The sequence below is a fragment of the Triticum aestivum genome, chromosome 6B (assembly GCF_018294505.1).
Source record: "Triticum aestivum cultivar Chinese Spring chromosome 6B, IWGSC CS RefSeq v2.1, whole genome shotgun sequence".
Taxonomy (NCBI): Eukaryota; Viridiplantae; Streptophyta; class Magnoliopsida; order Poales; family Poaceae; genus Triticum; species Triticum aestivum.
Window position 1 is genome coordinate 131,523,405 of NC_057810.1, and position 26,109 is coordinate 131,549,513.

Genomic DNA, 26,109 nt, shown 5'->3' on the forward strand with positions numbered 1-26,109 from the left:
AGACCCAAACAAGTATGTCAGTTAATAAGCAATGTTCTATTATGCCTTTTCTGAAAATGAAATTATTAGTAAGGCAAATGACATAGGAGTCTCACTGGGGTCTAATGGAAAAGAAATTGCTAAATCAGTTAATGACATTTCAGACTTAGAGGCTAAGAGAGCTTTAGAGTTAATCCGAGCGTTAGCGGCTGTCAAACCTATGTCAGATACCGAGATTAATAATATGGGCATTTCTTCGCTAGAGAAGTTCTGTGACGGAATGTTGCCTACTTCGGATGCCGAAGGAGAGGCAGGAGATGAGGAGTCCGAGGGACCCGTTGGCCTCTCGCCTCTCATGGCGGAGGTACAACCGACCAAAAATAGTGGTGACGAGGAGTCGATACTGGATAAACCTAAACATTCCTGGAAGAGGAAGATTTATCCAGTGTCGGCGGTTCATAGAAGTGTGAGAGTGAATCTCAAGAAAAAATTCCATGACGGAGTATGAAAGGGACCTCTTGGAATAGCAGAGGTCTCGCAGACTTGGATAAGAAACAATTCCTGGCTGAAACAGCCATAGAAGATAAACTAGATTTCATCGCACTTCTTGAAACTGGTAGAGATAACTTCACTTCACAATTCCTCAGTTCTCTTACTGGTGGAATTGATTTCCATTGGCACTGCCTACCGCCTAGAGGACGGTCGGGTGGGATTCCATTGGGGGTGAAGTGTGAAACACTCGAGGTTCTAAACGTAGTGAGAAGAGACTATACTGTTAAATTCCGGGTAAGGTCTAAATTGGATGGATTGACGATGGGCCTTAGTGGCGGTATATGGCGCAGCCCAACCCGGATTTAAACCTGATTTTCTAGCAGATCTGGTTAGAATTTGTGGGGATGAGAGGCTACCAATACTAGTGGTAGGTGACATCAACATCATTAGGAGGAAAGAAGAAAAGAATAATGATCATTTTGATGCGATGGTCCTTTATGTTCAATATGATCATTGAAAGTCTCAATGTCAGAGAGATAGAGCTCACGGGTAGACAGTTTACTTGGGCAAATTCTCTTCCCACTTCTACGTATGAGAAGCTTGACAGGGTTCTAGCAAGTGTGGAATGGGAATAGAAGTACCCTCTGGTATCGGTGCACGCAATGCAGAGGGGAATTTCCGACCACACCACTACTAGGAAAATGCTTATATGTAGACATTTAGCGGTAGCGTGGGTTATATACCCCACGCTACTGGTATGTACCAGTGGCGCCTGGTAAAGAATGCGCTATTGCTACTTAATAACAACAGTGATTGTTAGCTTGGGCCGCGCTGCTGTTACGTGGGCTGCAGGGCAAAAACTGTAGCCCACTTAGCTATAGCGTTTGCTTCGAACAGGCGCTACAACTAGCGGGCTTAGCAGTAGCACCAGCCCCTATGCAGCGCTACTACTACACAAAAAGACCCCCCCCCACACCCCTCTCGCTCTCACATCGATCCTCTCCGTCCGCCCGACGACGCCGCTGCGGTTACGCTTCCTCCCCGCCTCACCCCAGCTGCGGTCGCACCCCAGCCACCACGCGCGCCACCGCCACCGCAGGTAACGCTTGTCCTCCCCTATGCAGCGCTCCTCCCTCCTCTTGCCTCCCCTACACAGCGCTCCTCCCCCTCCCGCCGCCCCTCTGTCGCCGCCCGCGCGCTGTCGCCGCCCGCCTCCCTACACCCCCCTGCTGCCCCACTATCCTACTGTTAATTAGTATCACATATGGGTTAATAGGATTAGTATCACATATGCATCTCTAGATCCTACTGTTAATTAGTATCACTTATCATCTTATATGTTACTAGATCTTAGGATTTGGCATGCACACTTGAAGTGTTGTTCTTGAAGTGTTGTTCGTATATGCTTTTATAGGTTGTTAAGTCAAGTGAGCACTTGTAGTGTGCTGGCATTCAGGGGTTGGTACTTTGATTTTTAATTAATTGTAATTACTTGGGTTGTTAGTTGAGTGAGGATGCACACTTGCATTGCCCCATTTAAGGTAGTCTTATCTTGCTATAGGAACTTTTTTTAAAGGATGGTAGCTACCAGATATCCAATTCGCCTCCAGGGAGCATTTGATCTTACACGCTGAAAATGGTTTTGCAAATGTAAAAAAAGGAAAACAAAAGTTTAGATGTACATGTTCATGTACAAATGTTATATGTAATTTGAATCCACAGATGCTCTCGGCTCCATGGGCAAAAATTTGGCCAGAATTTGGTTGTTTTTGAACTACTTTTGCTTGTCTGCTTGCGCAATAATGGTAATATGCCATTTATCTTATTATTAGGCTCTGTTTGGGTTACATGATCTCTATTAGGTTATGACTGTCTGAACTGAACTAAAATTTAGTTGTTATTTTGTTTGCCATGTGAACCTGATGTGTATTCTCTATGGTGTGAACCTGATGTTTCCTATTTTCGTGTGTATATTATTACAAATATGTCAAATTCTAGCCAATTTCAAAATTTGTCAAAACCTGTCAAATCCTATTTTCCGCTTTTTTGAACATTGCTATTCTAGAAGGTGTTAGTAATTTAATTGAGAACTTTATGTTTACTTTTTGGGATCGGGTTCCACTATGAAAATATAACTAAAGAAGAACTAAAAATAGCACATGCTACTGTTTTTCTTTCCTGTGAAGTGGATTATTAATCCTTCAATCATATTGCTTTAGGAAAATGGTGCCACCACCACCACCACCATGTCGACTATGCAAGTCAAGGTGCATCTACCTCTAGTCAAGTTTTCTTCATGCAGCGGTAACAAATTATAGGAAACTTGTAACCACTATTTTGTTTTTAGTGTTATTGGCATTGATGCATTGTTTATATATCATTTTGCTTTTTTACACAGATCGTCCCATGCAATGTGAGGTTGGAATTCAACAAGCTGACCAGAGACACTGACCTTTGAGGCTCCTGGGGCCCCCTACACTATGGAGGTCGAGAAAGGATGAAATATGACGCATATGGGAGGAGAGGATGGGTTCGTTTCATCGCCCACATGCGTATCACTGGTGGTGAGTTGACCAGCTTCTCCTTCAGAGCAGAAAGACCCAAGCTGACCGTCATTTATGTCAACAAAGCGGAAGATGATGAAGATGATGAGGATGATGATGACCCACTTGATGAAGCCATCTTAGCTCAAAGAATGAGGCTGAGCGAGGAGGAGGTGTGCAACCTATGGGACATAATTCCGCCACATGATGAATTTGTCGGGGTGCCATTTGTGACCCGCCTGACAAGTACCATGGTTGATTGGCATGTCATGGTATGTTGTATTTACTGTAGTAATTTGATGATATGCTTTATTGTTGTACTTAATGTAGAGTCTGATGATATGCTTAGTATAGAAGCTAGCCGATAATATGCTTCAGTGTAGAGAGTCCGATGACATGCTTAATTAATTAGTGTGTAGCTAGAGTCCAATGATATATATGCTTAGTGTAGAATCCAAAGAACTGCTAATAGTGTAGAATCCATATTAGACTTATTAGTAGAATTCATGCTTAGTAGAAATGCAGTACTGTCTTTTAATAGTGTAGAATTAATGTGCGAGGCTCCTTATTAATTGATATATTTTTCTTATTCAGAAATTGCCAAAGAGCCTATCTGTGAGTTGTGGTATCGAGCCTGATGAAGAAGGCTCAACTGGAATACGCCTTATCGCAAGAGGCTCCGTCACCACCTGTGCGTATGGCGTGGACATCGACGGTTGCACACAATTAAGCTCAGTTGGGTGGAAGAGCTTCCTCGCTGGCAAAAATCTTCGTGTTGGATAGGCCATCCTAATTACTATCAGGAACACCCACCGCCGAGGCTTGAGGATGATGATCGTCATCGATATCATCTATAACTACATATGTGTGTGGCTGCCGAACCATATATATGCTAGTATGACTACCTAGTAGACTTATCAACTATGATCTATCCATGCATGTTGACTATATATGAGTACCTATAATGTTTGTGAGATGGTGTGGTTATATTAAATCTGGTATTGTGGTTAATGTCTGTGAGATGGTTATGTGAACTTAGTTTATTTGCACTGGACTTGTCTTGATTTCCATCCATGAATATTGCATCTGACTTTTTTTAATTTCTATTTGGTTAATTGTAGCGTGGGGAGCAAACAGGGCGCTACTACTACATGATAGTAGTAGCGTCTGGAAAAATAGGAGCGCTACTACTACTTAGATAGTAGTAGCGTTCGTGAAGAAAGAGGCGCCAGCACTAAGTATTTTAGCTGTAGCGCTGGTTTAGAAACACGCTACTGCTAAAACATAGTGCAGCGTCGTAGCAGCAGCGCGGGCACGTGCGCTACTGGTAGCTAAAAAACCAACGCTACTAGTAACATTTTCCCTAGCAGTGCACACCCCAGTTAGTTGACTCGGGAGAAGCAACACATATTGGCAATAAGAATAGTTTCTCTTTTGAACTAAGTTGGTTCAAAAAAGCAGATTTTTTAGAAATGGTCGCGAGAGAATGGGCGAGGCATGTCGCGGGTAGATCCAGTATGGAGCGCTGGCAGAACAAGATTCGGCACCTGAGACAATTTTTGAGGGGTTGGGCCAGAAATGAGAGTGGGATTTATAAAAAAAGAGAAATATCGGCTTATCCAACTGATTTAGACGCTGGATTTGAGAGCGGAAACAAATCTGCTAGACAAGACAGAGCAAGTTGTTAAGTCCGAAGCTGAGTTGAAACTGTGGGTTTTCCTTAGGGAAGAGTAAATGAAATGGGCCTTACGCGCTAAGGTTCTTAAAGTCGTGCAAGAGGATGACAACACTAAATTCTTTCATATTATTGCAAATGGCAAACATAGGAGAAAGAAAATTATCCATCTTGAGCAAGATGAGGGAACAGTGGGGGGTCACGAGAATCTCAAGTTATATATATCCAAGTATCCAACTATTACAAGCAACTTTTTGGGCCTCTGGTGGACAACGAAGTGGCCCTAGACGAGCATGTAATCGAGGATATACCTTAGTTAAGGTCAGATGAAAATGAGATTCTATCTGCACCTTTTACTGAGAAGGAGGTTTTTGAGGCGATCACTCTAATGAAACCCAATAAAGCTCCGGGACCAGATGGGTTCCCAGCAGAATTCTATAAGAAATGTTGGCATATTGTGAAAGATGATCTTATGCCTATGTTTCATGACTTCTTTAATGTGCATCTGCAACTGTTCCACTTAAATTTTGGCACGATAATGCTACTGCCAAAGAAAGAGGAAGCAATACGCATCGAGCAATTCAGACCCATCTATCTCTTGAATGTTAGTTTCAAGATATTTACAAAAGTGTCCACCAATAGACTGACACGGAATGCCTATTCGGTAGTACAACCAAGTCAGACTGCCTTTATGCCTGGAAGACACATACTAGAAGGGGTTGTTGTCTTACATGAAACTTTACATGAAATCCATTCGAAGAAACTCGATGGGGTGATATTCAAAGTAGATTTTGAGAAGGCATATGACAAGGTCAAATGGCCTTTTTTGCAGCAAGCCATGCACATGAAGGGCTTTAATGGGGCATGGAGGAATCAGGTGGATTCTTTTGTCCAGAAAGGTAGTGTTGGGATAAAGGTGAGTGATGACATTGGTCATTATTTTCAAAAGCATAAAGGCCTGAGACAAGGAGACCCAATGTCTCTGATTCTGTTCAACATTGTGGCAAACATGTTGGCAGTTCTCATAGGTTAGGAGGTGTTGTTCCCCATTTGGTGGATGGGGCGTTTCTATCCTACAATATGCAGATGACACTATTATCTTCATGGAGCATGACTTTGCAAAGGCGAGGAATATGAAACTAGTGTTATGCCTATTTGAACAACTGCCTAGTCTTAAGATCAACTTCCCTAAGAGTGAGTTGTTCTGCTTTGGTAGGTCCAAAGATGATCAAGATAGCTACAAGCAACTGTTCGGTTGTGAACTAGGGTCATTATCGTTCAGCTATCTAGGCATTCCAATCCATCATAGGAAACTAACTAATAAGGAGTGGAAATGTATCGAGGATCGTTTCGAGAAGAAACTAAGCTGCTGGAAGGGTAAGCTTATGTCATATGGAGGAAGGCTAGTATTGATCAATTCAGTACTTACGAGTATGCCAACGTTACTTCTATCTTTCTTTGAGGTGCCTAAAGGGGTATGGAAGAGACTCGACTTCTATCGATCCCGTTTTTTCTGGCAGTCTGACGAGGTTATGACAAAGTATCGTCTGGCAAGATGGGATATTATTTGTCGACCAAAGGACTAGGGGGTCTTGGGATCGAGAACCTCGAGATTAAAAACAAATGCCTGCTGAGCAAATGGCTCTATAAGCTATCACAGGAATCCGAGGGTATGTGGGCTCAAGTCCTAAGAAATAAATACTTGCACTCTAAAACTCTCGCTCAGGTGACCATAAGACCTAATGATTCACCATTTTGGAAGGATCTCATGAGAGTGAAAGAAACCTTCTTTCATAGGGTGAAATTCATTGTTGGGGACAGAACAACAACAAGGTTTTGGGAGGATACTTGGTTAGGAGACACACCGCTAGCTCTCCAATATCCTTCCCTGTATCACATTGCTCAACGTAAGGAGGATTACGTAGCAACGGTTTTGCAGACGGTACCTTTTAATATCCAGTTTAGGAGGTCCCTGGTAGGGGAACGATGTAATTCCTGGTTACACTTAGTGAGGAGGTTGACGGATGTTCAACTCTCAGATCAGGGAGATACATCGAACTTGAAGTTAACGAGTAATGGAGTGTTTACGGTCAAATCGATGTACTTAGAACTCATTAGTTATGGCCCAATCCCAAGATCGTTACACATTTGAAAAGTTAAGGTTCCCTTGCGTATTAAAATGTTTATGTGGTTTGTTCACAAGCAAGTGATCCTTACCAAAGATAACTTAATAAAGCGGCGATGGGTAGGCAGTTCGCGATGTTGCTTTTGTGTTCACGATAAAACAATCCAACACCTATTTCTTGATTGCCCTCTGGCAAACTTACTTTGGAGGTCTGTCCATATAGCCTTTAATATTATTCCTCCTATTAACATTGACGCGTTGTTTGGGACGTGGCTAAATGGAGTGCTTCCTCATATTGCGTCAAGTATTCGGATTGAAATATGCACACTTCTTTGGGCTATATGAAACTGCAGGAATACTATGATTTTTAACAGACTATCTATTATTAACTTCTTGCAGGTTATCTTCAGGGCTACGGCATGGATCCGTACATGGTCGTTACTCACTCCTACGGGTTCCAGGGAGCAGCTGGCTACTGGGTGCAACCGGTGGGAGATGGTAGCACGGGCTATATTCAACCGGTTTGAATGACGGTCGCATAATAGGACAGGTCCTTAGTGTCCTTTCGTCCGGCCGGTTGTGGCTTTGAGTTGTTCTTTTTTTTATTTCGCCCCTTCTGTGAGCCGTTTGCAGATCAGACTATTTGTTTTGTTTGAACTTGCTCTAATAAAGTGGTCATATGCATCTTTCCAATGCAGAGGCCGAGGGATAACCTCCTTTTCAAAAAAAGGAGGGGATAGAAAGATGATTGGAGTGTCATTATTTTTAAAAAAGGAGGATGTACCCCGGCCTCTGCATCTGGACCGATGCATGCAACCATATTATGACTGGAGTGTCATTATGACTGCATGCATGTAAGTATTAAATAGACTAGTACTAATTTGACAAACATCATTAACTTTTGTCTCGATTATTGTTGGTGGCTTTGTATAGAAGCAAAATGTATTTTCCGTAGTGGTCTTGTATAAGTAAATAGAGGGAGTACTATGAATAGAAAATGCATCAAGCAGAAGATGAGATGGTTCAAGATATCAAAACCGCAGCAACGTCCATCTTTATGTGATGCAATTGCTTATTTCCTACATGGATGAGCGAAAATACATCCTCAGATCACACAGGAAAACAAGTTGCTTAATGATATGATTTCTAGGCCATTATACAGTCCATGTGGATGTACAGGTCCAGGTTAGGTTAGACAAGTATGACCATGATAAGCCAATAATTATGCTCTTGTTTCTAGTAAAGAGACGAGTGCATGTTGCTGTTTCGTTTGCACATAATTTGATTACGCAGGCTACATCGATCCTTCATGTCGTGAGATACCTTCCTTGGAGGAGAGCTGGCGGGAGCGTATGAACCTGCTTGGCACGATACAGACACGCTCACGCACAAAAGTCTTCAGGCCCGGCCCGCCCGACGCAAAGGAGTCCCCCCAACCTAGGTGTTTCTATGAGTGCTCCTAGCTGACGCTCGCGTGCGTCAACAGGAGGAGCTTTCGCGCAGGACGTGCATCGAATTGGGCCGGCCCATTCGGTGGCTTCACTGCGGGCTGCAACTAAATTAGCAAAAAAGTATGCTCAGTCGAGGAATCGAAATCCCTCAAAAAAAAAGTCAAGGAATCGAACACGCGACCAACGATAGACTGCATGTCTTCTTTACCAGTTGAGCTCACCAATACTAGTGATTAATTCGGTGCGAGAATGTTTAAGAACTAAGCGCAGCGACAGATAAAAAAACAAATAAATTCAACCATTGAACATCTTTTTAATATACAATGAACAATTTTAAATATATAATGAAATATTTCTAAATAGGCACTGAACATTTGTGTGATATAGGCATTGAACATTTGTGTGATATACGCTGAACATTTTTTAAGTATACAGTGAACATTTTATTAATATGTCGTGAACATTTTGTTAAATGTACGATGAACATTTTTGTAATACACGATGAACATTTTCGGAATGCATATTGAACATTTTCATAATGTATGGCGAACCATTTATTTAATATACGATGAACATTTTCGTAATAGGAGGTGAACTTTTTATATAACACACAGTAAAGAGAAGAAGAAATAAAATTAAAAGAAAAAGAAAAAGGCGAAAGGAAAAATGAACCAAAAAATCAGAACAAAACCACTGAAAACCGGACAAACATTGAAAAAAACGAAAAAAAGAACGCAGGAAACAGCGAAGGAAGCTATAGCTAACGGAAAAAACGCGAAGCCCGTACATGGGCCGGCCCGACCGGTGGCTCCCCTCAGCGAAAGCGCGACCTTTTGACGCTAACGAGCGTCAAATAGGTTTTGCCGTGTTTCTATGTACCGGGCTGACCCAAAGTAGGCAATTCCTATGCGGCGCGTAGGTCGCCAGCTATTAACTAGTGATTTCATTGATGGGAGCAACTAACTAATGAGCGCTCCTTCGGAAGCCTCACAACGATCAATGCCACTTGGCGCGCTCTCAGCGATTTCCCACGTGTCGCGCTCTAGGTGCTCCCTCCGGATTTTTTTTATTTTTCCGCACTCCTTTTTGGTTTTTTAAATGGTTTTTTTCGATGTTTTGGTTTTCCAACGGTCTTCCCTAGCTTTTCGACCATTTTTTTATGCAAAAAAAACACGTTTTTCCTTTCAGGAGAGTCACGATTTTGTTTCCGCGAGAGGCACGGTTGTCCTTTAGCGAGAGTCACGGCCGTGCCTCTTGGAAACGGGAAAAAACGTGTTTTTTGTTTTTTTTCCTTTCGCGAGGGGCACGGTTTTGCTTCTGCAAGAGGCACGGTTGTGCTTTCGCGAGAGTCACGGCCGTGCCTTTTGGAAACGAAAAAAACAAGTTTTCTGTTCTTTTTTCTTTCGCGAGAGGTACTTTTTTGGTTCCGCGAGAGGCACGGTTGTGCTTTCACGAGAGTCACGGTCGTGCCTCCTCGGAAACAGAAAAAAACACGTTTTCTATTTTTTTTCTTTCGTGAGAGGCACGGTTTTGCTTCTGCGAGAGGCTCGGTTGTGATTTCGTCACAGGCATGGGCGTGCCTTTTTCGAAAAGGGAAAAAACCCGTGCTCCCGGTTCAGTTTTTTCATCCAGTTTTTTCATGAAAAAAAGTTCGTCAAAACCTATCAACATGGGATCTAGTTTTGAAGATCTCGACGCGAGGAATCCAACGGCAAAAGCGGTTCGAGATTTGGACGCACGGTTTAAGAGATAGAACGTTTTAAATAAATGGATCTACGAAAAAAGGGAAAACTTTCAGATTGCGACAAGTGGCGCATATGCAGCGCACCACTTGTCGCAACCTGGGGAGGTTGGACTGATCTCCGCAAGGAGTACTCCTTAACTAGGGATTTCGGCGTAGGTCGCCAGCTATCGACAATTCCACATCGAGCGCTGGAATTCCTACGGGCTGGCCCATTAAATTCGGGACTCACCCTCAACCGGTTTTGGGAAGCTTCTAGGACCTTCGCTGAACCGGTTTTTTTTTCTGGTTTTGTTTTTCATCTATTGGTTTTTCATTTTATTTCCTTTCTATATTTTCCTTGCGTTTTTCCTTTTCTTTTTTTGTTTTTCTTTTCTTCTTTACTTTTTCATCTTTTCTACGAATTCTCTTTTCAAATCCACGAACATTTTTTTGTTCATCGAATTGAAAAAATAATCATTGAATTTAAATTTTGTTCATCGAACTAAAAAAATATTAATCGATTTCCAAAAATGTTTATTGTATTCAAAAAAATTTCATCGAATTCGAAATTTGTTCATCATTGAGAAAAATATTCATAAAATTCGAAATTTGTTCGCTGATTTAAAAAAAATGTTAACCAAATTCAAAATTTGTCCATCAAATAAAAAATTTGTTCACCATGTTTTTTTTTAAAAAAAGCATCTAACTGAAAAAATGTTCACAATAATGTTCAAAAAAGTTCAAATGATGAACAAATTTCGCAATACTCTTTTTTTATTTTAATTTTTGTTTTATATTTTCTGTTATCTTTTTTCTTCTTTACTTTTTCACTATTTTTTGTGAATTTTCTTTTTTTAAATCTACGAACATTTTTTGTTCATCGAATTCGAAAAATGTTCATTGTATTTACATTGTGTTCATCAAATTCAAAAAATGTTCATCCAATTCAAAATTTGTTCGTCGTATTCAAATTTTTTCATCTTAAAAAGTGTTCTTCAAATTCGAAATTTGTTCACCAATTTCGGAAAATGTTCATCAAATTCAAATTTTGTTCACCATTTTTTCAAAAAAAATCATCTAACTGAAAAAAGTTTATCATATGCAAAATTGTTCACAATAATTTTTAAATTTTTCACCAAATTAGAAAAATGTTCATCAGTACTCAAATTCTGTAGCATTTCTTGAAATAAGGAAGACAAATTGAAATCAGGAATAATTTTCAAATTTGTGAACATTATTCAGATCCACTGACATTTTTTGGCTCCGTGAACTGTTTTCAAATTCACATTTTTTGAATTTTGGATAGTTTTTGAAATTTGGAATTATTCACCTTTTTTTTTGAGTAACTCGGTATTATTTACTATAAAGAGAAAAAAACAATACAAGAGAAAAAAAAGGGGCGCGCGGATGCTTCCCGGTGCCGTTCATGGGCCGGTCCAAAATGAGCGCGCGGGTACAGCGGCGGGTGCGCGCGCGTCCGCACCCTGGCGCATGCTGCGCCGTATAGGCGCTCCCCCCAAAGTACGTACTCGCTGGGATCAACCGCTGAAAAAAGGAAAAAAAGCACGCTGGGATCTGGTTTCTTTTAATCACCTACACTGAGATCTGGTAATAAAAGGAAAAACACGCTAAGATCGCTCATTCTTTCCAAAAAAGAAAAGGACCGCACCTACCAACTGAGGCGCTTAATCTTTGGGATTTCCGTACTTGCGCTGCGCTGCGCTGCCTTATGGAGAGGATGAGCAGCGCTGGCTGGCGGCGTTGGGAATTGAGGGGCTGAGGCGCTGAGCAAGCTGGGATTATGCGACAGCAAGGTAACTTGTGCGCCATGCACCGAGAAGCAGAGGAGGAGGAGCTCTGGCACCGCGGCCATGGCGACGGTATCACCTCGACGCACACGTATACGGTACACCTCTGCTCCGGCTCCTGCTGCTGGCCATTTAACCGGTCTGTCCTCTCCATCCAGTGCCGTCGACGTCGCCCGATGAGGAGGAGGAGGAGAACTCGCCGATCGAGCAGGTGGCGCTGACGGTGCCCGTGGGCGACGACCCGGACACGCCCGTGCTCACCTTCAGGATGTGGGTCCTCGGCATGGCGTCCTGCGCCGTGCTCTCCTTCCTCAACCAGTTCTTCTGGTACCGCAAGGAGCCGCTCACCATCACCGCCATCTCGACCCAGATCGCCGTGGTGCCGCTCGGCCGCCTCATGGCCGCGGCGCTCCCCGAGCGCGCCTTCTTCCGCGGCAGGCCGTACGAGTTCACCCTCAACCCGGGGCCGTTCAACGTGAAGGAGCACGTGCTCATCACCATCTTCGCCAACGCCGGCGCCGGCACCGTCTACGCCATCTACGTCGTCACCGCCGTCCGCGTCTTCTACGGCAAGAACCTCACCTTCTTTGTCTCGCTCCTCGTGGTGCTCACCACCCAGGTGCTCGGGTTCGGGTGGGCGGGGATGTTCCGGCGGTACCTGGTGGAGCCGGCGGCCATGTGGTGGCCGTCCAACCTCGTGCAGGTCTCACTCTTCAGGTACATATATACACATGCTTCTTCCCATCTCTCTCCGGCAAGCAACATGATTAGTATAGTATAGTTGCTTACAACCACTACCTCATTACTTATTACTACTTGCATTCATAGTTTCAAATAGCCAGCTATAGCCCCGCTATAGCTCCGCTATAGCTGTTTGACCATGTTGCCGCTAAATAATTACATGTATAATTTGCCGCTATAGCCCAGTTATAGCTGTTTTTAAGGGTTGCCGTTATATGCCATAGCCCGCTATTTAAAACATTGTTGCATTACACATCTTAATCACTTAATCACTTAGCTAACTGTCATGGATCATGACACGTCAGATCTGGCATTGGCTTGCAACAACCAGATCATCGTGAAATCAAGGGCCACAAAAAATTGTTGGCTGGTCTGCCTCTAATTAAGAAAAAGAAATTGATGAAAAGAAATGAGGAGCACTGGTAATGCCATGACCAAACCAGCAGCCAACACAAAAAAATATCAGAGATAGTGAGATCAAGTTCGTTTGACCAAGCTGACAACTGGATTTAATTTGCAAACAACCTTGTTTTTTTTTTTTTGCAAGCTCTGCCAACCCATATCATGAAATCAAGGGCGAAAATGTAGTTTCGTCTGCCTCCCGTTAACAAAATGAATTCAATGAAAAGATACGAGGTGCACTCATAACGACAGGGCCCTCGAGAAGAATCCGAAGAAATGACGAAAACAAAATCGATGAAAAGAAACCATATCGATTGACCAAGCTGGATCTGCAGCCTTCCCAGCAGCTGGCTTCAGTTATATCCAACCAGTTTTAATCTCTCAACATGGCAGTAGAATGTAGAATAACAGCCCTCCATAGAGGCAACCAACTCCCACATTTGAACGCTGAAAGAACTTGCTGGCTGATGAGGCGGCTAATGATCATGTAACATTGGTATCTTCCTTTGATCCTTTCAGCAACATAAAAATGTAGAATAGAAGAGGAATTTCATCTCCTGTGTCAGTCCCAAGGAGAAAGACACTGAGCTAATCGACATGCGCCGCAGGATGGTAGGAGAGAAATGATCATGCACAGATGTCTTTCTCTTCAGTAAGATAGCAATGTACTCCCTCTGTAAAGAAATATAAGAGTGTTTAGATCACTACTTCAGTGATCTAAACGTTTTTATATTTCTTTACAGAGGGAGTACAAAACTGAAGAGAAATTTCATTCCATTTGTCTCTGAAGGAAAGACGGCGAGCTAATTAACAGGCACAACAAGAGTAAGGTGAAGATCAGTTCAAGCATGCTGAAAAAACTACCGAAGATTCAGAGAGCGTAAAATTGCTGTCAACCAGTTTTCTTTTCGTGAGCATGGCAACAAAATAGGCTTTGTATTATCTATCCCTCCGTTTCTAATATAGTTCTTTTTAGACATTTTCTTTTTGGAAAAGAAGGATGACTCCCGGCCTCTGCATCAATCGATGCGTGCAACCATATTATTAAATAAAAACGTAACAAAGTTTTAAGGTTGAAAGACGCTCATTTTTTTTGAAAAAGGAGGATTACCTCCGGCCTCTGCATCAATCGATGCATGCGGCCAAAAACTGAGCAGTAAGCGAAGTCTTTTTAGACATTTGAAATGGACTACAACATACTGATGTATGTAGACATATTTTAGAGTATAGATTTATTTATTTTGCTCTCACTTGTTAAATTCTCTAAAAAGACTTATATTTGGGGACGGAGGAAGTATATGCTAAACTAGAACAGACTTGGACATTCGGATTGGAATCATTCTCTGAAATGACCCCTGGAATTCCGAGCAGGGCGCTCCACGAGAAGGAGGTGCGGAGCAAAGGCGGCTTCACGCGCAGCCAGTTCTTCCTGGTGGCCTTTGTCTGCAGCTTCGTCTACTACATCTTCCCCGGCTACCTGTTCCAGATGCTCACCTCCCTCTCCTGGATCTGCTGGGTCTTCCCCAACTCCGTGTTGGCCCAGCAGCTCGGCTCGGGCCTCCACGGCCTCGGCATCGGCTCCATCGGCCTCGACTGGGCCTCTGTCTCCTCTTACCTCGGGAGCCCCCTCGCCAGCCCCTGGTTCGCCACCGCCAACGTCGCCGCAGGATTCTTCATCATCATGTACGTGATCATGCCCATCGCGTACTGGTTCAACTTGTACAAGGCTCGGAACTTTCCCATCTTCTCTCATGGGCTCTTCACTGAGTCCGGGCACAAGTACAACATCAGGAGCATCGTGGACTCCCAGTTCCATTTTGACACCAAGGCCTACGAGAAGAATGGTCCTCTGTACCTCAGCACTTTCTTTGCTGTCACGTATGGTGTCCGTTTTGCATCCCTTACCGCAACGATCGTCCATGTCCTCCTCTTCCATGGAAGGTAATTAAATCTCTGCAAAACAACTGTCTGTCAGTTTCGCAGAATTGTACTCCGTACAACGTACTGCAACAGCTAAGAATCATGGTGCTTTATTTGTGCGCAGTGAAATTTGGCAGTTAAGTAAATCGGCTTTCCAAGAGAAGAGGGTGGATGTACACACAAAGCTTATGAGGAGATATAAGCAGGTCCCTGAGTGGTGGTTCATGTGCATGCTTATTGTTAACATTGCCGTCACCGTATTTGCTTGTGAATACCACATCGAGCAACTCCAGCTGCCCTGGTGGGGTGTGCCACTTGCATGTGCCATAGCCTTTTTCTTTACCCTCCCAGCTGGAATTATCACAGCAACTACGAACCAGGTACGCAATCTGACAAGCTGCATATCATGCCATACAACTACCAGTTCACTGTTTTTAATTCTTTCCTTCTATATATATATGCAGACTCCAGGATTGAACATCATCACAGAGTACATCATGGGGTACTTGTACCCTGGACGACCGGTGGCAAATATGTGCTTCAAGGTATATGGCTACATCAGCATGAGCCAAGCTCTGACGTTTCTGCAAGATTTTAAGTTGGGCCACTACATGAAGATTCCCCCAAGGACCATGTTCATGGCTCAGGTAATTAACCTTTTACTCAAACAAATTCTGTCATTTCTACTGCACAAGTACCCCTGTTGTACATATTGTGTCACTAAGCAGCTTCTCTTGTTTCTTGTTTCAAAAAAAAAAAAAAAAACTAAGCAACTTGTTGAAACATGCATGGCAAGTGGTGGGAACTCTGATTGCGGCATTTGTGTACCTTGGAACAGCATGGTGGCTCCTGGACTCAATCCCCAACATCTGCGACACCGAGCTCCTCCCAGCAGGCAGCCCTTGGACCTGCCCTGCCGATCATGTGTTCTACGACGCATCAGTCATATGGGGTCTTATTAGCCCACGCAGAATATTCGGGGACTTAGGAACTTACTCGGCGGTGAACTGGTTCTTCTTGGGGGGAGCCATTGCCCCACTCCTCGTCTGGTTTGCACACAAGGCATTCCCAGGCCAGAACTGGATCTTGCTCATCAACATGCCCGTGTTGATTGGTTCCACCGGCCAGATGCCACCCGCCACTGCAGTCAACTACATCACATGGATATTTGTTGGGTTTTTGTCAGGCTATGTGGTCTATAGATACCGACGTGACTGGTGGGAGCGACACAATTATCTGCTTTCAGGTGCACTAGATGCTGGTTTGGCATTCATGGCCGTGTTAATTTACCTGTGCCTAGGCTTGGAGAACGTCAGTTTGAACTGGTGGGGCAATGACTTGGATGGATGTCCCCTGGCTTCTTGCCCCACTGCTAAAGGTATATTTGTTGAGGGGTGCCCAGCAGTGTATACGTGACCGTTCCCTCATGTCTTTCTTTTTTAGGATCCCTCATGTCTGCTAGTCCCTGTTTGCGGAAATTGAAAAATGCCAACGAGCATGCAGGGATCAATGCAAATAATAAATGCTTGTTTTAAAACCATTCATTCAGAGATGAGAAATTGGTGTTATTTCATATATATTTTTTCCAGAAAACATGTCAGGAGCACTGCCGATTCGTTAAGATGGATTTTTATTAACGTACTGTGAAATGGCTAAGATTTTTATTAACGTACTGTGAAAACATGCCAGTGTATTCGTTAAGATGGATTTTTTTTCCAGAAAACTAATTTCTACCCATATGAGATTTGGCTAATTTTTTAAATGTACTGCGAAATAAAAAAATTATAATTTTATTTTGTGTTCCCCTTTTTTTTCTCTCTTATTCCCATGAAAGAGGGTAGTGGTTCACTCGATTGCTTCGTCCCATCTGACTGTAGTATAGTGGGAAGATTAGTGGTTCTAGTTTTTTTTTCTATTTTTCGTTGGAATTTTGGTTTTCTACTATTTTTTAAAAAAATGCAAGTTCATATTTTTACTAATGCTTCTCTTTCTCCTTTTGTTTTATATTTTTCTCATTTTTCTTGTTGTTGTACCTATTCTTCGTTTATTTAAAAAGTTTTTTGTTTTCCTACTATTTATAAGGACATTTATACAACTGCAAGTGTCGCACCTTAAGCGCAACAACAAGCCTTGCAACATGCACACAACTGCAAGCATCACGCCTTGGGCACAACTGCAAATGTCACAACATGCACGTAATTGCAAGTTACACGTATGTAACTGAGAGGAATTATTATTATTTTATTTTATTATCACTAGACATACAACCGCAAGCGTTGTAACCTGATTGAACTGCACTGGCACAAAAGTCAATGCAACTGGGGTCTAGATGGGGGTTCTCGGGGCCAGTAGCATGTCCACCACTAGACATGCAATTGCATGGGTGCAAAGTGACGACAACTGGCATCAAGCGGGGGTTGACACACCAATTGCATGTTCATCACTAGACATGCAACTGTAAGTGTTGTAGTTCGACTGCAACTACACGGGCACAAAGCGTCTGCAACTAGGGGCGGTTGAGGGTTTATTTGAGCCATTTACATGTGGCCCACTAGGCATGCAACTGCAAATGTTGTAACAAAACTTCAGCTACACGAGCACAAAATGACTTTAACTATGGTCGGGAGGGGGTTGTTGGGCTAGCTGCATGTCCACAACTAAACATGAAACTGCAAGCATTGCAACTCGACTGAAACTAAGGTCGAGACAGAGCTGTAAGGGCTAGTTGCATGTCCACCACTAGACATGCAACTGCAAGTGTTTTATCCCAACTACAACTGCATGGTCACAAAGCAAATGCAGCTAGGATCGAAAGGGAAGTTGTAGGGGCCAGATGCATGTCCATCAGTAGACATGGAGCTGCAAGCATTGTAACTAGCTGCAATTGCAAGGGCACAAAACATTTGCAATTGGGGTCGGACAGTGTCCACCACTAGGCATGCAACTGCAAGTGTTGTTACTTGGCTGCAACCGCACAATCACAAAGCGACTGCAACTAGGGTCGAAAGAGAAGTTGTCTGGGCCAGTTGCATGTCCACCATTAGATATGCAATGGAAAGTGTCTGCAACCCGTCTGCGATTGTACATGCACAAAGCGACTATAACTAGGACCGAGAGGGAAGTTATCGCGGCCAGTTTCATCTCCACCATTAGACATGCAATTGCAAGCGTTGTAGTACGACTGCAACTGCAAGGGCAAAAAGCGACTGCAACTAAGGTCAGAAGGGAAGTTGTTAGGGCCAGTTGCATGTCCATCACTAGACATGAAACCACAAGCATTTTAACTCGACCACAACTGCATGGGCACAAAGCGATTGCATGTCCATCACTAGAGTGAGAAAGGAAGTTGTCGGGCCAGATGCATGTCCACCACTAGACATGCAATTGCAAACGTTGTAATTCGACTGCAACTTCATGGACATAAATCGACTACATTTGATGTGGATTGATTTTTTTCCTACTAGCCACATGCGTGCGAGTTGCACGTGACACACCAATGCGCAGTTGCAATCGCTGCAACATGTATGCAATTGGTCTCGACTTGATTTTTTCCTTTTTTTAATTGTTATTTTTTGAAATGTTCTATTAGTTATTACCATTACTTGTGATTTTCCTAGTAGATCTCATCTTTTATTACATTTTCTTTTTAGCTTAAAATATAATAACAATAAGGCCCAACTAAAAAAGTTGCTTTGTCTTTTTATCTTTTCTCTGCGAGCTTTGCTAGATGTACGGAGAGTTACTTAAGATTACGGGCTGATTTCTGAAATGACAAGCTTTAATTGGATGAAGGGTTTGGACAGGGCCCTACACAGGTGAAAATCAGGGGGTGAAAAGGATTTACGGAAGGCTCTGCAGCAGCCCCGTAAAAGGCCGTACGTGTAGCATTTTTGTTTGGGCGCTGCTACAAATCAGCCAGATGATTTCTCTGAGAAATCGTTCACCTGTTCAGCTGTCCGATCAGTGCGCTAGGCCGTTGGACCACAACAACGCCATGTGAGCAGCACATCACGACAGCTTCAACGGTGTGGCATTGCAGCACTATGCGGTGCTCCAACCATCACCGACGCCGTCCGACAAGCTCCACTGCAACTTCGGTCGGCTCCATTGCAGCCCCAGCGGAGCTCCAACGCAGCATCGATGCTCCGACGTGAAGGAAATATGCCCTAGAGGCAATAATAAAGTTATTATTTATTTCCTTATTTCATGATAAATGTTTATTATTCATGCTAGAATTATATTAACCAGAAAATTAGTACATGTGTGAATACATAGACAAAACATAGTGTCCCTAGTATGCCTCTACTTGACTAGCTCGTTAATCAAAGATGGTTATGTTTTCTAACCATAGACATGTGTTGTCATTTGATGAACATGATCACATCATTAGGAGAATGATGTGATGGACATGACCCATCCGTTAGCTTAGCATTATGATCATTACAGTTTCATTTCTACTGCTCTCTTCATGACTTATACATGTTCCTCAGACAATGAGATTATGCAACTCCCGAATACCGAAGAAACACTTTGTGTGCTACCAAACGCCACGAAGTAAATGGATGATTATAAAGGTGCTCTACAGGTGTCTCCGAAGGTGTTTGTTGGGTTGGCACATATTGATATTAGGATTTGTCACTCCGTGTTTCAGGGAGTTGTCTCTAGGCCCTCTCGATAATACTCATCACTATAAGCCTTGCAAGCATTGTGACTAATGAGTTAGTTGCGGGATGAAGTATTACAGAACGAGTAAAGAGACCTGCCGGTAACGAGATTGAACTAGGTATGATGATACCGACGATCGAATCTCGGGCAAGTAACATACCGATGACAAAGGGAACAACGTATGTTGTTATGCGGTTTGACCGATAAAGATCTTCGTAGAATATGTAGGAGCCAATATGAGCATCCAGGTTCCGCTATTGGTTATTGACTGGTGATGTGTCTCGGTCATGTCTACATAGTTCTCGAACCCATAGGGTCCGCACGCTTAACGTTCGATGACGATTTGTATTATGAGTTATGTGATTTGATGACCGAAGTTTGTTCGGAGTTCCGGATGAGATCACGGACGTGACGAGGAGTCTCGAAATGGTCGAGACGTAAAGATCGATATATTGGAAGGCTATATTCGGACATAGTAAAGGTTCTGAGTGATTCAGGTATTTTTCGGAGTACCGGAGAGTTACGGGAATTCGCCGGGGGAAGTAATGGGCCTTAATGGGCCATACGATAAAGGAGAGAAGGGCATCAAGGGGTGGCCGCCCCCCCATGGGCTAGTATGAATTGGATTAGGAGGGGGCGGCGCCCCCTCCTTCCTTCTCCCCTCTTCCTCCTTCCCTCTTTCTCCTACTAGGAATAGGAAAGAGGAGGGGAATCCTACTTGGACTGGGGAGTCCTAGTAGGATTCCCGACACCTGGCATGCCCCCCTTGGGTCGGCCACCTCTTCCCTCCCCTTCTTTATATACGTGGCCAGGGGCACCCCATAGACACACAAGTTGACAATTGTTTAGGCGTGTGCGGTGCCCCCCTCCACAGTTACACACCTCGGTCATATCATCGTAGTGCTTAGGCAAAGCCCTGCGTCGTTAACTTCATCATCACCGTCACCACGCCGTCGTGCTGACGAAACTCTCCCTTAGCCTCAACTGGATCAAGAGTACGAGGGACGCCTCCGAGCTGAACATGTGCTGAACACGGAGGTGTCGTACGTTCGGTGCTTGGATCGGTTGGATCGCGAAGACGCTCGACTACATCAACCGCGTTAACTAAACGCTTCCTCTTTCGGTCTACGAGGGTACATGGACACACTCTCCCCCCATTGCTATGCATCACCTAGATAGATCTTGCGTGATCGTAGGATTTTTTTTGAAATTACTACGTTCCCCAATAGTGGCATCCGAGCCAAGTCTATGCATAGATGTTATATGCACGAGTAGAACACAAAGATTTGTGGGCGATAATAGTGATACTGCTTACCAGCATGTCATACTTTGATTCGGCAGTATTGTTGGATGAAGCGGGCCAGATCGACATTACATGACTGCATTCATGAGACTGGTTCTACCGACATGCTTCGCACACAGGTGGCTAGTGGGTGTCTGTTTCTCCAACTTCAGTTTAATCGAGTTTTACTACGCCTGGTCCTTGTTGTATGTTAAAACAGCACACTTGACGAAAAATCGTTGTGGTTTTGATGCGTAGGCAAGAACGGTTCTTGCTAGAAGCCCATAGCAGCCACGTAAAACCTGCAACAACAAAGTAGAGGACGTCTAACTTGTTTTTGCAGGGCTTCTTGTGATGTGATATGGTCAAGACATGATGTCATATAATTTGTTGTGTGAGATGATCATGTCTTGTAACAAAGTTATCGGCAACTGGCAGGAGCCATATGGTTGTCGCTTTATTGTATGCAATGCAATCGTCATGTAATTGTTTTACTTTATCACTAAGCGGTAGCGATAGTCGTAGTTGCAATAGTTGGCGAGACGACAACGATGCTTCGATGGAGATCAAGGTGTCAAGCCGGTGACGAAGGAGATCATGACGATGCTTCAGTGCTGGAGATCATGAGCACAAGATGATGATGGCCATATCATGTCACATATTTTGATTGCATGTGATGTTTATCATTTATGCATCTTATTTTTCTTAGTACGACGGTAGCATTATAAGATGATCCCTCACTAAATTTCAAGGTATAAGTGTTCTCCCTGAGTATGCACCATTGCTACAGTTCGTCGTGCCGAGACACCACGTGATGATCGGGTGTGATAAGCTATACGTTCACACACACAATGGGTGCAAGCTAGTTTTGCACACTCAGAATACTCGGGTTAAACTTGACGAGCCTAGCATATGCAGATATGGCCTCGGAACACTGAGACCGAAAGGTCGAACGTGAATCATATAGTAGATATGATCAACATAGAGATGTTCACCATTGAAAACTACTCCATATCACATGATGATCGGACATGGTTTAGTTGATATGGATCGCGTTATCATTTAGATTACTAGAGGGATGTCTATCTAAGTGGGAGTTCTTAAGTAATATGATTAATTGAACTTTAATTTATCATGAACTTAGTCCTGATACTATTTTGCAAATTATGTTGTAGATCAATAGCTCGCGTTGTAGCTTCCCTATGTTTTTTGTATGTTCCTAGAGAAAACTAAGTTGAAAGATGATAGTAGCAATGATGCGGACTAGGTCCGTGGTCTGAGGTTTATCCTCATTGCTGCACAGAAGAATTATGTCCTTGATGCACCGCTAGGTGACATACCTATTGCAGGAGCAGATGCAGACGTTATGAACACTTAGCTAGCTCAATATGATGACTACTTGATAGTTTAGTGCACCATGCTTTACGGCTTAGAATCGGGACTTCAAAGACATTTTGAACGTCATGGAATATATGAGATGTTCCAGGAGTTGAAGTTAATATTTCAAGCAAATACCCGAGTTGAGAGATATGAAGTATCTAACAAGTTCTAAAAGACGGAGGAGAATAGCTCAAGCAGTGAGCATGTGCTCAGATTGTCTGGCTACTACAATCGCTTGAATCAAGTGGGAGTTCATCTTCCAGATAAGATAGTGATTGAACGAGTTCTCTAGTGACCATCACCAAGTTACTGGAACTTTGTGATGAACTATAATATGCAAGGGATGACGAAAGAAATTCTCAAGCTCTTCGTGATGCTGAAAATCGACGAAGGTAGAAATCAAGAAAGAGCATCAAGTGTTGATGATTGACAATACCATTAGTTTAAAGAAAAGGGCAAACAGAAAGAAAGGGAACTTCAAGTAGAATGGCAAGCAAGTTGTCACTCCCGTACAGAAGCCCAAAGATGGACCTAAGCCTGAAATTGAGTGCTTCTACTGCAAAGGAAATGATCACTGGAAGCGGAACTACCCCAAATATTTGGCGGATAAGAAGGATGGCAAAGTGAACAAAGGTATATTTGATATACAGATTATTGATGTGTAATTTACAAGTGTTCATAGAAACCCCTGGGTATTTGATACTCGTTCAGTTGCTAAAACTAGTAACTCGAAACGGGAGTTGCAGAATGAACAGAGACAAGTTAAGGGCGAAGTGACGATGTGTGTTGGAAGTGGTTACAAGATTGATATGATCATGATCACACACTCCCTATACTTTTGGGATTAGTGTTGAACCTAAATAAATGTTATTTGGCGTTTGCATTGAGCATGAATATGATTTGATCATGTTTATTGCAATACGGTTATTCATTTAAAGTCAGAGGGTAATTGTTGCTCTGTTTATATGAATAAAACCTTCGATGGTCATGAAGGAAATATGCCCTAGAGGCAATAATAAAGTTATTGTTTATTTCCTCATATCATGATAAATGTTTATTATTCATGCTAGAATTGTATTACCCGGAAACATAATACATGTGTGAATACATAGACAAACATAGTGTCACTAGTATGCCTCTACTTGACTAGCTCGTGAATAAAAGATGGTTAAGTTTCCTAACCATAGACATGAGTTGTCATTTGATTAACAGGATCACATCATTAGGAGAATGATGTGATTGACTTGACCCATTCCGTTAGCTTGGCGCTTGATCGTTTAGTATGTTGCTATTGCTTTCTTCATGACTTATACATGTTCCTATGACTATGAGGTGAGGTAACTCCCGCTTACCGGTGGACCACTTTGTGTGCTACCAAACGTCACAACGTAACTGGGTGATTATAAAGGTGCTATATAGGTGTCTCCAAAGGTACTTGTTGAGTTGACATATTTCGAGATTAGGATTTGTCACTCCGATTGTCGGAGAGGTATCTCTGGGCCCTCTCGGTAATGCACATCACTATAAGCCTTGCAAGCAATGTAGCTAATGAGTTAGTTATGGGATGATGCATTACGTAACGAGTAAAGAGACTTGCCAGTAACGAGATTGAACTTGGTATTGAGATACCGACGATCGAATCTCGGGCAAGTAACATACCGATGACAAAGGGAACAACGTATGTTGTTATGCGGTTTGACCGATAAAGATTTTCATAGAATATGTAGGAGACAATATGAGCATCCAGGTTCCGCTATTGTTTATTGACCGGAGACGTGTCTCGGTCATGTCTACATAGTTCTCAAACCCGTAGGGTCCGCACGCTTAAAGTTAGATGACAGTTATATTATGAGTTTATGTGTTTTGATGTACCGAAGGTTGTTCGGAGTCCCGAATGTGATCACGGACATGACGAGGAGTCTCAAAATGGTTGAGACATGAAGATCGATATATTGGACGACTATATTTGGACACCGGAAAGGTTCCGGGTGAGATTGGGACAATACCGAAGCACCGGGAGGTTATCAGAACCCCCCGGGAGGTATATGGGCTTTAATGGGCCTTAGTGGAAAGGAGGGGAAAGGAGCAAGGGAGGGGGCGCCTCCCCAAGCCCAATACGAATTGGGAGGGGCCGGCCCCCGCTTTCCTTCCTCCCTCCCTCCTCTTCCTTCCCTCTCCCTCTCCAAATAGGAAAGGGAGGAGTCCTACTCCCGGTAGGAGTAGGACTCTCCCCTTTGGGCGCGCCTCCTCCCCTTGGCCGGCCCCCTCCTCCACTTCTTTATATACGGGGGAGGGGGCACCCCATAGACACAACAATTGATCATTGATCTCTTAGCCGTGTGCGGTGCCCCCCGCTACCATAGTCCTCCTCGATAATATCATAGCGGTGCTTAGGCGAAGCCCTGTGACGGTAGAACATCATCATCGTCACCACGCCGTCGTGCTGACGGAACTCTCCCTCGACACTCGGCTGGATCGGAGTTCGAGGGACGTCATCGAGCTGAATGTGTGCAAGAACTTGGAGGTGCCGTGCTTTCGGTGCTTGATCGATCGGTCCATGAAGACGTATGACTACATCAACTGCGTTGTGCTAACGCTTCCGCTTTCAGTCTACGAGCGTACGTGGACAACACTCTCCCATCTCATTTCTATGCATCACCATGATCTTGCGTGTGCGTAGGATTTTTTTTTGAAATTACTACGTTTCCCAACAGTGGCATCCGAGCCTAGGTTTTATGCGCTAATGTTATATGCACGAGTAGAACACAAGTGAGTTGTAGGCGATACAAGTCATACTGCTTACCAGCATGTCATACTTTGGTTCGGTGGTATTGTTGGACGAAGCGGCCTGGACCGACATTACGCGTACGCTTATGCGAGACTGGTTCTACCGACCTGCTTTGCACACAGGTGGCTGGCGGGTGTCAGTTTCTCCAACTTTAGTTGAACCGAGTGTGGCTGCGCCCGGTCCTTGAAAAGGTTAAAACAACACTAACTTGACAAACTATCGTTGTGGTTTCGTTGCGTAGGTAAGAACGGTTCTTGCTCAGCCCGTAGCAGCCACGTAAAACTTGCAACAACAAAGTAGAGGACGTCTAACTTGTTTTTGCAGGGCATGTATTATGTGATATGGTCAAGACGTGATGCTATATTTTATTGTATGAGATGATCATGTTTTGTAACCGAGTTATCGACAACTGGCAGGAGCCATATGGTTGTCTCTTTATTGTATGCAATGCAATCGCCCTGTAATTGCTTTACTTTATCACTAAGCGGTAGCGATAGTTGTAGAAGCAATAGTTGGTGAGACGAAAACGATGCTACGATGGAGATCAAGGTGTCGCGCCAGTGACGATGGTGATCATGACGGTGCTTCGGATATGGAGATCACAAGCACAAGATGATGACGGCCATATCATATCACTTATATTGATTGCATGCGATGTTTATCTTTTATGCATCTTATCTTGCTTTGATTGACGGTAGCATTATAACATGGTCTCTCACTAAATTTCAAGATAAAAGTGTTCTCCCTGAGTATGCACCGTTGCCAAAGTTCGTCGTGCCCAGACACCATGTGATGATCGGGTGTGATAAGCTCTACGTCCATCTACAACGGGTGCAAGCCAGTTTTGCACACGCAGAATACTCAGGTTAAACTTGTGCAGATATGGCCTCAGAACAATGAGACCAAAAGGTCGAGCATGAATCATATAGTAGATATGATCAACATAGTGATGTTCACCATTGAAAACTACTCCATTTCACGTGATGATCGGTTATGGTTTAGTTGATTTGGATCACGTGATCACTTAGATGATTAGAGGGATGTCTATCTAAGTGGGAGTTCTTAAGTAATATGATTATTTGAACTTAAATTTATCATGAACTTAGTACCTGATAGTATTTTGCTTGTCTATGTT

At 43.3% G+C, this 26,109-nt stretch overlaps 1 protein-coding gene across 1 annotated transcript; it reads left to right on the top strand.

Moving 5' to 3' along the window:
* The first annotated feature begins 11,816 nt into the window (after positions 1–11,816).
* On the top strand, positions 11,817–16,275 carry LOC123138954 (oligopeptide transporter 7-like). The gene is made up of 6 exons (XM_044558798.1): positions 11,817–11,868; positions 11,955–12,513; positions 14,311–14,880; positions 14,984–15,239; positions 15,324–15,502; positions 15,651–16,275. The coding sequence occupies exons 1-6, from the start codon at positions 11,817–11,819 to the stop codon at positions 16,273–16,275; spliced, it is 2,241 nt and encodes a 746-aa protein (XP_044414733.1).
* The last annotated feature ends 9,834 nt before the right edge of the window (positions 16,276–26,109 follow it).

Coding starts and splice junctions, on each gene's coding strand:
- LOC123138954 (XM_044558798.1), top strand. CDS start 11,817: ATGCACCGAGAAGCAGAGGAGGAGGAGCTCTGGCACCGCGGCCATGGC. Junction 14,881..14,983: donor GTCCTCCTCTTCCATGGAAG/GTAATTAAATCT, acceptor ATTTGTGCGCAG/TGAAATTTGGCAGTTAAGTA. Junction 15,240..15,323: donor TCACAGCAACTACGAACCAG/GTACGCAATCTG, acceptor ATATATATGCAG/ACTCCAGGATTGAACATCAT.